The sequence below is a fragment of the Ctenopharyngodon idella genome, chromosome 6 (assembly GCF_019924925.1).
Source record: "Ctenopharyngodon idella isolate HZGC_01 chromosome 6, HZGC01, whole genome shotgun sequence".
Classification (NCBI taxonomy): domain Eukaryota; kingdom Metazoa; phylum Chordata; class Actinopteri; order Cypriniformes; family Xenocyprididae; genus Ctenopharyngodon; species Ctenopharyngodon idella.
Window position 1 is genome coordinate 24,259,563 of NC_067225.1, and position 17,141 is coordinate 24,276,703.

At 39.2% G+C, this 17,141-nt stretch overlaps 2 protein-coding genes across 2 annotated transcripts; both read right to left on the bottom strand.

Annotated features, from left to right (window-relative positions):
- Positions 1-109: 109 nt before the first annotated feature.
- On the bottom strand, positions 110-2,483 carry pfdn5 (prefoldin 5). Its single transcript, XM_051896689.1, has 6 exons — positions 2,348-2,483; positions 1,598-1,700; positions 1,475-1,506; positions 1,260-1,334; positions 1,066-1,171; positions 110-734 (listed from the first exon to the last, which is right to left on the bottom strand). The coding sequence occupies exons 1-6, from the start codon at positions 2,411-2,413 to the stop codon at positions 655-657; spliced, it is 462 nt and encodes a 153-aa protein (XP_051752649.1). The 5' UTR covers positions 2,414-2,483; the 3' UTR covers positions 110-654.
- Positions 2,484-3,130: 647 nt separating this feature from the next.
- On the bottom strand, positions 3,131-16,964 carry espl1 (extra spindle pole bodies like 1, separase). The gene is made up of 32 exons (XM_051897497.1): positions 16,778-16,964; positions 16,367-16,464; positions 15,959-16,264; positions 14,996-15,724; positions 14,827-14,916; positions 14,626-14,737; positions 14,026-14,153; positions 13,564-13,757; positions 13,228-13,470; positions 12,955-13,099; positions 12,255-12,420; positions 11,965-12,101; positions 11,718-11,852; positions 11,480-11,596; positions 11,205-11,373; positions 10,514-10,642; positions 10,265-10,421; positions 9,956-10,065; positions 8,466-9,685; positions 7,955-8,372; positions 7,723-7,863; positions 6,774-6,987; positions 6,475-6,668; positions 6,222-6,349; positions 5,946-6,068; positions 5,712-5,855; positions 5,459-5,623; positions 5,236-5,340; positions 4,298-4,413; positions 4,121-4,204; positions 3,865-4,029; positions 3,131-3,777 (listed from the first exon to the last, which is right to left on the bottom strand). Exons 2-32 carry the CDS (start codon positions 16,445-16,447, stop codon positions 3,576-3,578), a joined length of 6,567 nt encoding a protein of 2,188 aa, XP_051753457.1. The 5' UTR covers positions 16,448-16,464; positions 16,778-16,964; the 3' UTR covers positions 3,131-3,575.
- Positions 16,965-17,141: the final 177 nt, after the last annotated feature.

The window sequence follows — 17,141 nt, forward strand, 5'->3', positions numbered from 1 at the left end:
TACCGCAGTCTTCGCACACAAACTAATGACAATTAGATAGACAGACAGATAGACAGATAGATAGATAGATAGATAGATAGAATTTCCATGAATGTAACAAGATGTAGTGTCAGGTTTTAAATGTCAATTTTTATTATTTGTTTCAGCATGGGTGGAAAATTATACATAAACATTTTACAGTAGTCATAAAGTTGCTGCTCTCTGTAACATGGACCAGTAACTGCCTGGGACAACAAATCAAGCCCTGGTTTTTGACATTGTTTTGCTTGTAAATTTCCATAAATTCACTTTTAGCCAAGCCGATTTAAGATGTAAATATTTGCTGTATTAAAAAATCCATGCCAAGTGTTTGCCACAGTAAATCTCCTCCAAAGACATTAATCCCAGTCGTAGGAGGCTTTGCGGATACAGCCGCAGGCCGTGCCCAATGCTTCATTTGTTCACTAAACATGACAATGAAAACAGAACAGAAAAAAAAGAATAGTTGTTTAATACAGGCAAAGTGCTGGACTTCATTCTCCCCTAAGGAGATGTGAACAACATGTTGACATCAGAGCAGTGGTTCTCCATTTCCAGGGTTCAGAATGGATCCATCTGTCAGGTGAATGTTCAGGATCTCCCCTGAATTTTCTGCCATGCTTCTTGTGACCGTTTTTAGGCTTTGGTGGTGCCAGACTGTGATGCCTGTTGGCTGTGCAGTTGCTGAAGCTTCATATTCATGACTTCCACCACAGCTGTTAGGAGGCAGATGAAACGTATTTAATGCATTTACCATTTTGTGCATGTTTTCCTATCATTATTGGAAAAAGGGAAGGCATGCAACAGGTTGATCAGGAGTCTTGTATAATTCTGAAGGTGTTTCTATTATGATAATGATAAAGACTGTACATTATCCTGCTTATTACATGACTACTTACCAAATAAATAGACATGCAATACTGATATGAGCTGAAAGTAACCAAAACTAATAATCCATTACAAGAAGTATAGAATAACAGTTACCAGTATTCTAGATAACCATGTGATTAGTAATAGTGAAAAAATATATATACATTAAAAAATCACCTTGTTTCATAGCATGTTTTTCTTGAAGGGCAGGCTGAATTTTCTCAATCTGTTTTGTAAGAAAGTCAATTTTGCGTTTAAAGAACTCTTTGCCATCTTCTACATTCTGAAAGATAAAAAAGCAGTGAGATTTATTTTGACTGATTTACTTATAAGTTCAAACTATTAAACAGATTGGCAAAATCCTGGCTCACCTTCTCCACGAAATAGCCTGTTCCGACATCCACTAAGACATGATCCACATCATGAAGCTTTCCAGGCACATACATCTGCAATACAGTAGTTAAGGCAAACAACTTATCTGAGATTGATGCAAATTAATTAATAAACATCAAACTGCCCATGTGTCTTTGTTGAGGGTCAAAGAAACAGTCAGCACTCATTTATCACTCAGCTGTTGAGAGGATACAGAACTGGTGAGAGGGACAAGTAGTTCTTTTCCTAAAAGAAAAAAAGTGCAAAAAGAAGCCAGTGAACAGAATAACTATTTATATTAAAGAAGCATCATATAAAGTTTAGCAGTAATACTCACCTTCATTGTTTTTGTTAAGGACATTCAAACTGTCTTTGGCCTCCACATATTTTGTTTGGACGACTTTTAACTGACCTATGGATGATGACAGGAACTCTGTTTCCTAGAAAACAAATTTGTGTTATTTCATTTGTTAACATGTCTCTGCTAAACTGCTGCTTACTAAAAAAATAATAATAATAATAATAAAATTAGGAGGTTTGGGCAGTTTATACTAAATTAATGTGTACTGATCTGTTATGTTCAAGCAAAACAAAAAGTAATAAAAATGTATCTCACTTTCTCTATATTCTAAAAATAGACGAGGTTAAAAAAAAAAATCGTTTTCCTCATATACTCGTTAAAATAATTCTAAAAAAAAATAAAAAATAAAAAAAATAGTTCAGCCAAAAACTGAAATGTCATAATTTATGCTTTGAGAACTAACTTATTCACCCTTCACTTTCATTCTATACAATGAAAGTGAATGGTGATTGAGACTGTCATTCTGCATCTCGTTTTGTTTTCCAAAATGACAAAAAATATTTTAAAGAAGAACAAGGTTGGTAAATTACAAAATATTCAAGTGCGGCTTAAGTAACCGTTTAATGGTGAATTAAAGATGGTTACTCTCAGCACTACCAGCAGCACGCGCACAGACATGACAACCGCTGCGTGCACGTCAGTAAAGCACTGACAGAAAAATAACAGCGTATGTTGCAATTTAGGGATCTGAAATCAAAGTATTTTTATATTTATAGCACAAATTACCTGATCAAGCTGCGTTTTCAAGCCTTCTAATTGTGGAAGAGACAATTCAGTCAGATTCACCGCCATGTTGACAATTGAATAGGGTGAGGAAAGCTTCCGGGTCAACCGGACTCAACTGGAAGGACTTTTAGCAATTATTTTGTATTTCGATAAACATTATTATCGATACAAATGAATAGAGATACAAAAATACAAAAACATTATATTAAATAATTTAAATACTTTGTAAGGCTCACAAATATTCCTTGATGACTTTAATAATGTCAATTCAATTAGATTTAATCTGTAATACCATACAACACAACATAAGTGTTTTACTTTTATGCATACAGTATTTTGCCAAAATTCTAAGTATATTTTCCAATATAAGTAACGTGGATCTCAAACATTTGATTTATGGAAGCCCAAAATGTTATGAGTGATAAATCTAAGAAACCAAAATCTATCATGGAAAGGACCAGTTAAAAATTGTTGGTTTAATTTTTTTTTTTTTTTTTTTTTGTCAGGTCCATCATTGAGCCTGTCCTTGCACACATCAGATAAATAGCAGAAATGAAATCCCCCATGTCCTCCGCCACTGCCCTTGACTTTCTGAAGACTTATGGGGACACGGTCTTCTGTTTATGGGCCTTGCCGCTGGAACAGCCTGTCAGTTTATCCATCACAGTTTGACGTCTTGGCCTATTCATGTTTTTCTACCATCTGAACTCTTGAATTCTCATATGCATTTCCCTCATTCCCACTACACAGTATGAACTTGAAATAACCACCATTGTCAAGGAATACATTATAAAAATCATTTTATTTTAAAGGGGTTTGGCATTTGATATAATTTAAAAAACAGGAAATAAAATGTTATACAAAAAAAAAAAAAAAAAAAAAAAAAAAAGTACAAGAAAGGACTTCTACATCAAAATTGACAAAGTCTTTAGTAAAACATCTTGAGGTATGAGCAAACTAAATCAGCAATTGCAACCACAAAATAACACAGCAAAAATCATATGGGAGGACTTTAAAAATGGCAAAACACTTCAAGCTCCTAAGCACAGGTTAGATTTAATCCTAGATTTTCTAGATTCGTTTTCATAAAGGGAGATCTTATTGTTTGCATTGTAAACAAGCCCTGAGATTATATTTGACCTTTAAGAGATATCTGCATTTATACATTTAAAAAGAAAGAAAAAGAAATCACTATATTAGCTGTGAATAATAAGTTAAAAATTCTGGGCTAGTGAATATGCACAGGCAAACCATATGCAATAGGCGCAGCGCCAATTATATGTTTTAAATGTGTGGCATTACGTGATTGGGCTAAATGCTGAAGAAGGGAGGAGCCAGACCCGGAAGAGAGCCAGGACTGGAGCAGAGCCGACGTGAAACGATCTAAATCACGATCGGTCACATCCCACAGGTTACCGAGAACTAACGGGCTGGTGAAGAGACAAAAAGAAACATTTAATAAAAATACTTCATAAGTACCTACACAGAATATTTTTGTACATGGATGTGTACATTACCATCCTGCGGTCAGATAGCTGAGGATGATCCCTGTTCCCTCCTGATGGCCAAGAACACTGAGAGCAGCACTACTGCAGCCAAACAGAAGAGCTGCTGCCCGCACAGGCCCTTTCAAAACCCTCTGAGCATCCAGAAAACGGGCACCTGCACCATGTCCTATGTAACTACAGAGGTACACATACATACTGTCAAGCACATGTTGCCACATCTTTATATTTCACCCATTCTTTACTAAATAACAGCAATTTCACTCACATGTAGAGGTCTTTGGTGGTCACAGCCTCATGTAGTTTATCTGGATCAGGAGCAGTTCCACAAACCCCTTGCCATGCCCGCTCACTGGCCAATCACAGACAGAGATGCAAGATTGGAAACAGGACCAGTTACACAACTGTGGCTGCCAGTGTGTTTATGCATATTTTGTGAACTTACCCAGTAAACCAGTCTTTAAAGCGATTCTCAGTGTCAGGTAGGTTTCCATCTGGGTTTAGCACATAGTAAACTTTCTTAGGGTTCACACCAGAGGACAGAACACAACTTGAGTCCATCTGAGAAAAGAGACAGAATTCTCAGAAAAACAGTTCACCCTAAAATGACAAAAATCAATAATAAAGATTCAGAATGACACACGAGTGAATAAATTATGACCAAATACAATTTATTTTCCTTTCAATTGAACTGAATGGAGACGTGCTGTTGAGCTTCAAAAATAAAAAAGGATCATCAAAAGTGATCCATAGTGCTTTATTGCACATCTTTTGCAGTCATATACAAGAGTGTTACAGGGATGATGTAAATAGGCCAATCAGGAAGTTAACATCACCTTAGATCCCCCAATAAAAAGTCAATAAGGTTTTTGCATTGGATTACTGCCGCAATTTTTTTCACCAAGATAATTTCACAAATGAACGACTATTATGAATTTAGAAGATTTTTTTTATGTTGTAGAATAAAATGTGAAAATACCTTGAGCCTGTATTTGTGTGGTGACCTTATTTCAGGCATTTAACCAAAAACCCATGCAAAACAAGCATTTCTTTCAGAACAAAAATGCTAACTCGTTTTTGGGTTTTAGCACTCATTCCTGAGCACGGTTTAGAAATAGACCAAAATTTGAATTGTAATTTGATAAATATCGACTTCTGCCATAGCTCTTAAATTTTAATTGTGTCCAGCCATGTTTTCGACATCAAACATCATTGGTTCTTACCAACAGAAAAGAACAGCCAGGACATTCTGCCAAATTACTCCTTTGTGTTCCATGCAATTCACATTAAAAAGGTGAATGATGGATGAACTAACTTTAAACTAGAGCTTTACTGTGTGTAGTAAATACTGCGCATGTTTTGCCCGCAATAAGTAGCATATACCTCTTTCAGATGGCTGTGTCCAAGTACTGCATGTAATGAGGGCATACGAGTGACGGAACGAGTCTTCAGACAAGCAATATTCTCCCATGGCAACCTTTGCAAGTACTGTAAAAGACAAAACTTTTAGTAAGATCAAAACATGCATATGAAATCAGCTCAAAACAAATTCAAATTGTCAAATAGTCATGTCTGTATTTTACACCAGTGGATATTATGAGTGTACCTTGTCTAAGATCAGAACTGTATGTCCCTGTGGCTCCTCCCTTCCTCTCAGTTTAGTAACACCGCACTGCAGAAGCCTCAGGAAGTCTTTGTCCTGCTGACCCATCCCCTCCACAAGACACTGCAGGTCTGGCAGGGACAGGAGTGGAGATGCTGAGAGAACCACCTTCAGGGAGAAAGAAGAATAGAGAAAGTGCTACAGGTGGGAGCACATGATGATCAAAGTAATAAAAGTGCAAATAGATGCCACATACCCTGAGAATGTCCTGTGTGATCTTTGTTCCTTTCAGTGCCTTTTGGAAGCACTTCACCTGAACTTCAAGCTCAGGGTCAGAGGTTAAAGGTAGGAGTAGAGCTCGCCACACCCCTAAAGCCTCTTCCATCTCCTCGAGCATTTTCTGATGGAAAATAGAAAGAGCATTCAGTATAACCAATATCCTCCCTTTCATTTTAATCATTTTCTAACTGTCATAAATCTTGTGTCTCACCTCCACACGGGCATCCAATGCCTTCCTTCCATCCCACCACTGCGATTTCTCAGCCACCATACTCACTTCTTTTTGTCCCTTTAAGACTCCATCCATTTCTTCCAGCAGCATGGCAACAGAGCGCTAAATAAAGGTCAAATAAAAAACAGATGTGCAAACATCTCCCCATTTCCTTCTCATTGTGAAAAGATTATTTTAAAGTCTTAAACTCCTAGCTGTATTGCTTTAGGTTATATACAGTTCTTAGTACTAAGAACATCAGCACACAATCTGTACCTCTCCGTTAGCAGTAGGGATTCGAACAGTGATTGGGGTAGAGCCGCGCTCCAGTCTTGTCAGAAGAATAGTGCTGCCAATTTCATCAGGATACACCCCCGCAAGTGACAGCATGCACACAGTTATTCCTAGAGCAAATATACATCATTCTGTATTATTCTCATAATTTTTCATAATACATACAAACTTCAAAATATCTTCCTTTGTGTTCTTTTGGGAGGACTATCCCTTTAATTTCAGATGAAGTTATTACCTGCTGGCAGATCTTTCATCTGCTGTGTGAATTGCTGACAGTGTGTCTTTGGGAACTGTGTTGGGTGTGATGAGGCGAAGGAAAAGATCTGCTCCAGCGCAGAGAGTTTCTGAGACTGTGTCGCCCCAGACGTTTCCTCCAGACTCAGAGCGCCAAGACCTTCTGCTACATCATTACAAGATTTCTTCAGCTTCCTACAGAGAGAGACAGGAAGAGGTTCTGTTCCTCATCCAAATATTTTATAATACAGGTTCACTTTTTCTTGATGAAAAGTTTGCATTTCAAACTAACTGACATACCTGAACTGACTAACTATATGACGGGTCATATGGTGGCGAGTGGACACACCCAGCGACTGCGCATGTAGCATTGCTGTGGTGATGGGATCAGTCTGGCCGAGTGACTGAGCGAGAAGTAAGCAGATGTGGGGATAAAGAGAGGGAGGCGGGAAGTGGTGGAGAAGAAGCCAAGAGGAACGCAGGTACGACTGGAGCACCTCTACGGACAGGTCAGCTAAATATGAAATAAATACACTGATGGTATTCAAGACATTCAACAATTTTGTCAATGACAAAGTCAAATTGCAAAAAAATAAATAAAATAAAATAAATAATAATAATACATCATTCTGTATTATTCTCATAATTTCTCATAATACATACCAACAGGGCCCATAATTATGTTACATTTTCTAACCACCAAGACACTATTTTTCATATTTCATTAAAATGTTTTATTGTCTATATGACAAAGACATTACCCTTGCATACTTTCAGCAAATTGTGCCAGTCATTACATCACTTTCAGCACCATAGACAATGTACTATTCTAATTATATGGGTTAGGGTATTACATCTTACAAAAAAAAAACAAATAGGATCCTGTAAGAATTTTTTTTTTTTTTTGAAAGAAGTCTTATACTCACCAAGGCTGCATTAACAAAAATTCTATAAAAACCTAAACATTGTGAAATTTGATTACAATTTAAAATTATGTTTATATTTTCATATCTTTTAAAATTTAATTTATTCCTGTGATGGCAAAGCTGAATTTTCAGCATCATTACTCCAGTCCTCAGTTTCACATGATCCTTCAGAAATCATTCCAAAATGCAATTTGGGGCTCAAGAAACATTTCTAATTATTATCAATGTTGAAAACTTAATGTTAAACAAGCTGAATAAATTTAAAACAAAATAAAATTACTAACCAAAAACTTTTAAATGGTGGACATGCCACACAGTATTACCTAGAGGTGTAGATGCATGTTGTAGGGTTGTGTGAGATCCAGAACCATTTTGTCCAGTTCTTCTGAGCTCACTGAAACACTCTCGCCCAACATCTGCAGTCAGATCTCTCCTCAAGACCTCACAATCAGCATCTGGGCTGCCTAGAACCACACACATAAAATGAATTTAGTCCAACAAGAATTAGTCAAATAAGCAATAAAATTATATCAGTTTTGTTCTACACACACACACCTGTGTCATTTATCTCTGTGTCAGACCCTCTGAGCTCCTCCAAGCTGACATCCAAAAGAACCTCATCTTCATCCTCTTTAATCATCCTCATCCTCTCTGGCTCTTCTGTGACCTCTGAACTTTGACTCTTTTTTGATCGTCCTCTGCGTGTGCGTGTCTGGGAAGATACAGCAGTTTCTTCCTCAGAAGAGAGACAGCTGGTAGAGGGGAGGGCTGTGCTTTTCTTAGTGGTCCGTGACCGTCGGGGAGGTTCTGGTTCTACAGTGGGGTTCACAACTTTGGCGTCACTAGGGATGGCGTTCAGGGCTGGTTTCAGGGTGCGAGATGTTTTAGAGTTGCAGGTGTTTCGCTTTTTCTCAGACTTTTCCACTACAGGAGGAGGTGCAGCTTCAGCGTCACTTTCATCACTGAACTCGACCTGAGATAGAACAGATGTATTTAATTAGCTAATGATTTATGAAGATCTCTTACCATCATCTCAAGTAGTCTGAAACCAATCAATGGGCCAAACCTTAAAGCGAGAACGCATGTTTCGTTTAGGCGCAGCTGGCACGACCACATGTTTCTCTTCTGCAGGAGAAGAATCTTTGTAAACCTCGAATGATCCCTTTGAAGCAACTTTTGACTTTGTAATCCCACGATGACTGGCAGATGTGTGTAGTGAGGGGGTGAAGTTGACAGAAATTTCAGGCACCTCATTAGTGAAGTCAAACGCTCTTAAGTCACTAATACCAGTGCTTGTGGAGACAGATTTGGACCGTGATGTTCTTGTTGCTTTGGGAGTTTTAAAAACTGTGGAGGATTTTGCAATGGTAATTTTGGGCACCAAGTCTTTAGCTTTCTTTGAAACTACAGAGGTCTCTTTGGTTTTCCTGATTTCATGGTCTGCAGATCCACTCTTAATGTCAGGGTGGTGTTTAACACCTGCCTCTGGAGGAGTTATTTCAGAAACGGGGCTCTTGGATCGATGCTTTGATTCAGTTTTAAGTTTTAAATGTGGTTTACTTTTCGGTGGATTCCAGTCCCATACAGAATAAAATAGTTCTTCAGGTGTACACTGTTTCTTCATGGCCAATGCCAAGCAGCAGGCCACCGCTTTAGCCCCCAGTAGAGCAGCTCTGATGAGCCCAAGCTCTGGTTTCAGTGCCCCTTTGTTCGTCACTGTCTCCAATCCTGCCTCTATTTCCTCCCACAGGACTGTATCTTTCCCTTTGTTTCCTGTTCTGAGGAGCTGAAGCACAGCACCCAAATGCACTTTGCCCCGTTCCACCTGGAGCAGCGACACACATAATCCAGCTGCCTTTTTAGAGCACACAAGAGCTGCCAAACTGCTTTGGAGCTTAGCTGTGACACTGCGGCAGCGTTTCCTGGCAGATTGGCGTAGCCGGCGGGAGTGCTCAGGGTCAGTGTGGAGCTCAGCCTGTAATAGTGCCCAGTGGATGCTAACTCGAGCCACGCTAAGCTCACTGCAGCAGGGACAGGAGCAGGTCTCTGCATGGGTCAGGCAGGAAAGACTACGCTGGCGTTTGGGCTTCAGAGGGGGAGATGCTCCTTGGCTTCCTAATCTAGACATGGCTTCCACAGGCTCCTTGAGAAGGGCACGAGAGCTAAGGATTCCACTCAGATCATCATCTTCCTCAAGGGTTTGACCAGAGGAAGAAGGGGCAGCTGGCCGACCTTTGCGTGGTTTAATTTTTATGTCAGACTTCTGCTGTTGCCCCTGGCCAAAATCTACATGCAAGTGAGATAAAACCAAAATATATACTTTGTTTTTAAAAAAATAAATACTTTGTTTCTGTAAATCTAGCTTCTGTTTAGCAGCGAAATATATATATATATATATATATATATATATATAAATAAATAAATAAAAGAAAAAGAAAAAAAATTGCTCCTAAATACCTTTTGGGCACCTTCACCCGTACATATAATCACAAATAATGTCTAGAGAGGGTTCAAGTTGTCTTAACTCTGGGAGAATGAGAGTGATTGCATCTTTACCTGTACAGAGATCAAGCAAGTTTCTAACTTGCTCCAGGTCCAAACTACTAGCTTCAGTTGCGCCCTTCATCAGCTCAAGTTCTGCTTTCAACACCAACAGCTCAGCACAGCTACAAAACAAAACATGCAATTACAAATCCACAAGAAATTTGTCTGGCATCCCAGGAGAATATTCAAGCCTACTTGTGGCTTGAGAGAAAAAGCATTAGTTTGTCATGTCGCCCCTCAATGTCAGAAACATACGTTTGGACCTGAACTGTCACACACATTCTGAACTCTCACACTCAAAGATATGGAGCATCCACTCACTGGCTGAGTGTCTGCAGTTTGGTGGCCAGTTTGAGAGCCTCTAGACATTGAGCTTTAGCTTCATGAATGGCTCCACTGCTGCTCCTCACGATTACCATTCTCTCGGAGCACACCAGTACCTCACTCAGCAACAGCCATTTAAAAACAACACTGTCTCCTACAGCGAGAAAACACACCAAGATGAAAATCACAAATAAAGAAGATTCCTTTAAGTAGACAAGACTGTTCAGAAAAGGTAATAGCTTATACCTTGGTCTACAAAGCGAGTGTCTGTGTTTTGTCCAGGGGCTCCGTAAAACCCATTGCCCAGCAACATCATCACCAGGCTGCACAACAGCTTCAACCCTTCATATTGAGCCGTGTCTGAAGTCTTCAGACCTACAACACGCACAATTCACATTAAATCACACATAGTATATGGGTAAGTGATATCACTAATTTTCGGTTCGTTTTTCCATAAAGTTAGTAAAAAATACATTCACTACCATTCAAAAGTTTGGGGTCAGTAAGATTTTTTTTTAAATAATACTTTTATTCAGCATTATAAAAGATTCCCATTTCAAATAAATGCTGTTTTTTTTAATGTTTTATTCAAAGAATCCTGAAAAAAAAAAAATGCATGTTTTCCACAAAAAGATTAGGAAGCACAACTGTTTTCAATAATGATAAGAAGTGTCACCTGAGCACTAAATCAGCATATTAGAATGATTTTTGAAGGATCATGTGACCCTAAAGACTGGAGGAATGGCTGCTGAAAATTCAGCTTTGCCATCACAGCAATAAATTGCATTTTAATACATAAAATAGAAAAAAGTTGTTTGAAATAGAAATAGTACAATATTACTACTTTACTGTATTTTTGAACAAATGAATGCATAGGATATAACTGTTCTGTTTGTGGTACCTAAATGTGTAATGTGTGTATTAGATGAGAGCTGACCATGCTGAGTGATGCTCTGACGTAACTGTGAGTCCAAAGCCTGTGTGTCCAGACTCAAGTATTCACTGGCTGTCTGCAGTGCTCGTGCCCTGAGCAGGTACCAGCTCTTAGAATGATGCTGAGCGGACTCCTTAATCACCTCCATCAGACAGCACACACCACGTTCCAGCTGAGAAAGTGAGCAGGGACAGATCAGTGGTTGTCAGCTAGTATACAATTACAATTTAATGAACAGTTCCCAGGAGTCTAGTACTGGACAAACTTCACAGTATTACCTGTCCTAAAGCGTAGCATATCTGTGCTTTTTGCAGCATAGCCAGCACTGATATAACAGATGAGCCCTCGGAGCTCGGGAGAGAAGTCAAACTCTGTTCTGCTTTTTGTAATTCCAGCTGAAACATGCAGACAATGTTCTGGTGTAAACAACTTGCTAGAGTTTAATATAATGTATAGTATAATATAAGGTTATTAATTCTGTCAAATGAAAGCTTGTCCTGGTTAAAATTAATTCACCTGTGCAAGCTGAGGGGAGCCCAGATACAGCAGGATCCTGGTAGAGTGGCAAAAGGCATTCGCACTATTCTGGGCATCACCGAGGCTAAGGAAAAGGGCCGCAGCGAGCTGATATGCCTCCAAAGCTTGCAGGTGCTAACAGAGACATATTCATTTTTCAACATAAGTACAAATCTCAAATGGTAATGAGTTTCAGAAGACTTGTGTTACACAGAACACAGTGAGTGATGTGGGTGTGTGGTCTTACTTTGCCCATAAGTGTGTAGAGGGCAGCCATCAGTGTCATGGAATAAGCAGTGTGTTTAGGGTCTCTAACTGCAGGCACAGACCCCCTGAGCAGACCTCTCCATAGAGACAAACATCTATCCAAAGGCTCACTTAACTCTGACACATACATGAATCAACAGTATTAGTAGATTATCCTAAAAACCAGTGCTTCTTAAACCTGTTCTGGAGCCCCACCACTGCACATTTTGCATGTAATACATTTTAATGCAATATGCAAGTATGTATTTTGTGTTTGAGTGTGTGGCTTACTGCTGTGAGCAAGTAGATTGAAGCGTAGTCCATCATAGACTAACTGGCTCTCTTGTGATTTCTGTTTGTCCTCATACTCTAGATCATTAGTTGGAACAGGGTCCATATTCAGTTCCGTTTTATTCTCCTCCTGCACTGCACGCAATCGCTTCTCTGTGTCCACAGCCTGTTACACACACAAAGGAAAATAAAGTGAAGCACAGGTGTATAATGTTTTTTGGGGGAATGTATACTGCCGTTCAAAAGTTTGGGGTTTGTATGATTTTTGTGAAAAGTCTCTTATGCTCACCACAGCTGCATTTATTTGATCAAAAATACAATAAAACAGTAATATCGTGAAAAAGAAAAGTATAAATTCTTTTCAAACAAACAAACAAAAATCTTACCAACCCGAAACTTTTGAACAGCAGTGTATAAGAGTAACCAAAAATTTGGACACACCTAGTCATTCTTTATTAGTATCATTTTCAAATTTTAGAACAAAAGTAAAGTATCTTGGGCACTAGTGGCTTACTTTTCCTTCACTATCTGAGATAACTCGTCCATTAAAATAAAATAAATAAGTAAACAGATAGATATAGATAGTTTTACATTTTATTATATTTGTCTACCAGAATAATTTAAGGCAGATCAGAATGTTAAGACCATGAGAAATACAGTCAAATGTCAACGTTTGTCTGTTAGCGTAAAAGGCACTGACCTCCTGCAAGTTGGACTCAAGAGTGCAGATGTAGAGCCACAAGCAGGCATGTGCCTTCTCATCCTTTAACCTATCAGCATTCTCTGCTGTCTCTGGCTCTGCATCCAGCAACCGCAAAGCCTCATGGGTAAAGTCAACTGCTGAGCTGATTACCAAGAACAAAAAAAAGATTTTAAGTCCTCCATATTTTCAATCTTCTATCTCTCATTCAAATGAGTCAAAAGCAGAAAAAGTATATAAAATGAATATGGTCCCATGTTTCTGTTCACCCACCAGTCAGTTTGTTGGCTGAAGTCCTGGTAGCACACAACCTGTGCCATCTCACACAGATAAGTAGCCCGTCTCAGTGTGTGTGGTGTTTCTTCATGGCAGATATCCAAGAGGTCACAGAGTGTGTTGTAGCGCTCCTGCGCTGTCTCCCCAGTCTGCTCCTTATACACGCGCAACTCCTCTTCTAACAAACACATCAGCACCTCCTCATCCTTAAATGCTTCTCCCAACCCATCCCTCAGAGTCCTGACAAAAAAAAAAAAGAAAAGAAAGATTTATCACATTCACTCCTAAGTGGCAAACAACAGAACCCTTTTCAATTGGCTAAGCGCAGGTTACCTCAGGCGTGTGTCATCCTCTCCTGCTCGGGCAGCATCACACTTGGTTTTGACCCACAGCGACACAGGTTCTGCGAGATGATCAAAAATCTGCGTGCCCAAGACCCGAATCCAGCGCACTATCCAGTCTAGAGCTCGCTCCAGCTGACCTCCACGCCGGCTACACTGCACCGTCAGCATGAAACAGCGATTTACCTGAAACATCCGCACAACAATAAATCTAGTCAACAACTTATATTGCCATTTATACATTTGTATGCTTTTAAACTGATTGCACAGCTTGAAAGAGTCATATATTATTCAAAACATATAGAGCAGAGAATACAAATACAAGGTACTTGACTTCATAGGCCACATTAAAACCATAAAACACCACAATTTTAATATGTTGCTCCATTTTATTCTCTTTTAATCTCAACAAAAGCTAAAAAAAAAACTGACCAGAGGAAGCTGCAGTTCTTACCCTATCCAGTGGAAGAGAGGGTGGACAGTCCTTACACAGCTCCTGACACACAATCACAGCCAAAGCAAACGCTCCCTCGTACAGCTTCCTGTTAAACAGCTCATACACCACATTGTTCACCGCACACACTAGAAGGAAAAACAACGATAAATTAATATAGAATTAAATTTATGTGCACTCACTGGTAAAGTATACTACAGTTCAAAAAGTTTGGACTTTTTACACTGTAACAATAAATTTCTTTTTTAAATACATGCAGTTCTTTTGAACTTTCTATTCGTCAAAGAACCCTGAAAAAAATGTTAAGCAGCATTTTATCAACTGTTTTCAATATTGATTCAAAAAATTAATTGCTTGCAAAATTAACATTTGATACTGAATGGCTGCTGAAATTCTTGAATTCAGCTTTGCCATCACAGAAATAAAATAGAAAACAGTTACTTTAAATAGTAACAATATTTCACAATATTACCATTTTTACTTTCTGATAATTTAGCCTTAGGGAGCATGATACATCTTTCAAAAACATTAAACTTTTGACTGGTAGTGTATATCTATTCTACAATGGATTCAAATATCCAAGATGTACCAAAGATGTACCTGCTTTAAGTAAGAAATTGTCATTGTTGAGTGTTCGCAGTTCAGCCAGCATGTGTCCCGCAGTCGCCTGGCAGTACAACAGAACCCTGTCCAGAGAATCGCCCACTGACACCTTTGGACATAAACATTAAATGAAGGATATAAATGTGAAACATCTAGACAATCACTTTATCATGGTCTAAAGAAGGTTTAGCATATTACCTGGGATGCGTGAAGACTATCGTATGTGCCAATAAAGCCCTGGTAAAAGCTAAAACAAAGGGAGTACTGCACCTGCTGCGAAAACGAGTCCTGGAACAAACAAAAGCTTTTAAAAATCACATTCCAAATATGCATCAATGAGTACCAATGAATTATTATACAATCTTACCTTTTGCTGGGCAAGCAGAAGTTCCTGATATTCTTCTAAAAAGGAAAAGCAAGCCAGCAATGTGGTTAAATCCATCCCTTTACACTGACCAGCTTCCAACGCCCAAACCACTAGCTGACAAGCCTCTAATAGGGCATGAGATTCTGGAGCCGACACGGCACGGGGCAGCACCCTGAGTGCACGTGCACATTCGGTGAAAGCCTTACTGCATTCACCTCCCGAGCTTAACACACATTGCAGCTGCACTGCACAATCTGCAAGACTCAGAGCCGAACGCAAACCCACATGACCATCAACCCCTTCCAGGGTACCACGCAACAGTCTACCAGCCTCGGCTGAAAATCGACTCTTACAGAGCAGTTTACACACTTTAAACACCACCTCACACCGCACAGCCAGCGAGGGACAGGTCAGCGCAGAGTCTTGTGGATTGATCAAAGGGCCAAAGAACAGTTCTCGTAATTCAGAGGTCAGAAAATTCACATCGTCGTTAGTAAAACACCCACACGATCGTTCAAACTCCACTACTGCTTCCTCTACAAACAGAGGAATTTTGGATGGGAAACAGGCCGAGCTGGACCCCTGTTCTAGGAGTTTGAAGGTTAAAGCTTGCAGCTGACAGTGAAGTCTGTCCCGTGGAGGGAGGGTGGAACCACTCGCTCTGTTAGACAGGAGACTGTTCCACAGCACTGCAAAGCAATTCCGCACCAGAACATGGAAGTCATCCGTCTGTTGGCAAATGACAAAAATATGAGGTCTACATTGAAATATTGATACTTTTATTACAATAAAAAAAAAAATATTTAACCATCTCCAGGGTTTCCACACTTTTTGACCAATGAATGTCCACTTTTTTCCAGATTAGTGGATATTAAAAAAAAAAAAATGAAAGGATACTCATTTTTATTGAGATAGCTATTTTTATGATTTTTTTTTTTTTTTTAAGGCTCAAGCATACTGTACCTCTGCAGACAAACGCTTCAGTCTTCTATACATGAGTTGGCCTAATCGACAAGCAGGGCCATGAGCTCCAAGGCTAGAGACCTTCTGTAGGATGTGGAAGACTATTTTCTCGAGATAAAATGGGTTGCTCTGCATTCCGGACTCTTCGAGCAATTCAAACCCTAGAATGGCCAGTTCCACCAGCTCCACTATCCGCTCTTGATGGGCAGAGTCCAGATTCCCACTGGCCAGACGCTGGTTGCATGCCCGGATGATACGATCGCACATTGTGCGACCATAAGGACCAAGCCCATCATCCACTTGTTTCTGCAGCAAAAGAAAAAAAGAACAACTTCAGCAGTGTGCATCAAATATGAAATAAACTCACACATGTACATATACAAAACAATCTTTTTTTTTTTTTTTTACCTTAAGCTCGTTGTGAAGGAATACAGTGTCTTTCACACAAGATAACTGTTGGACATAGTCCTCTGTTCTCAGGCATTTCATTGTTATCACTGTTGTGTCTGCAATGCAAAACAAACTGCTTTTTAGGGATAAGTATCTTTTTTTATATTTTGTATACGTGTGTGTGTGTAAAAATAAATCTAAGTTTATCACTATTGCAGAGTGATTTGGGCTGAATGACAACTACATTTATCTACAATGAGCTAAAGTTACTGCATTAAAAAGTATGTTTTATGAACATCTGCTATGCTTTATTGTACTCTTTGCCATACAACAGCAAACTAGCATGTTAACTAGCTAACTCAGGCCAGCGTTAATCCACAAACCGTGTAACGTAAACAAAACAAATAAACCTGTTAGCCTGTTACTTACCATGCTCGGTTAAACGGTCAAATATGGAGGAATAGCGACACTATTGGAGTGTTAGGAAAGGTGACATTCATATGAATCTTCAACAAATATAAATATACAACCATTTGTTATTTCCAGTCGCGCGTTGCCGTTATCAGAATGACAGCAGCGGAAAACAGAATGAAGTCGCCCTGCTCGCGCACTTGTTTAAAATACCGCAAAGCTTATCGGGAAACTGCAGACACGAAATGGCGCTAATGAACTATGGGTATTGTAGTTTTTAGAATTCTTACCTCCCGACCTGCTATCAACCAAGTCTTTACTGATTTCCTTAGTTAGTAGTAGTAATATACTTAAGTAATAATCTTTCGGAAACGGACAATAG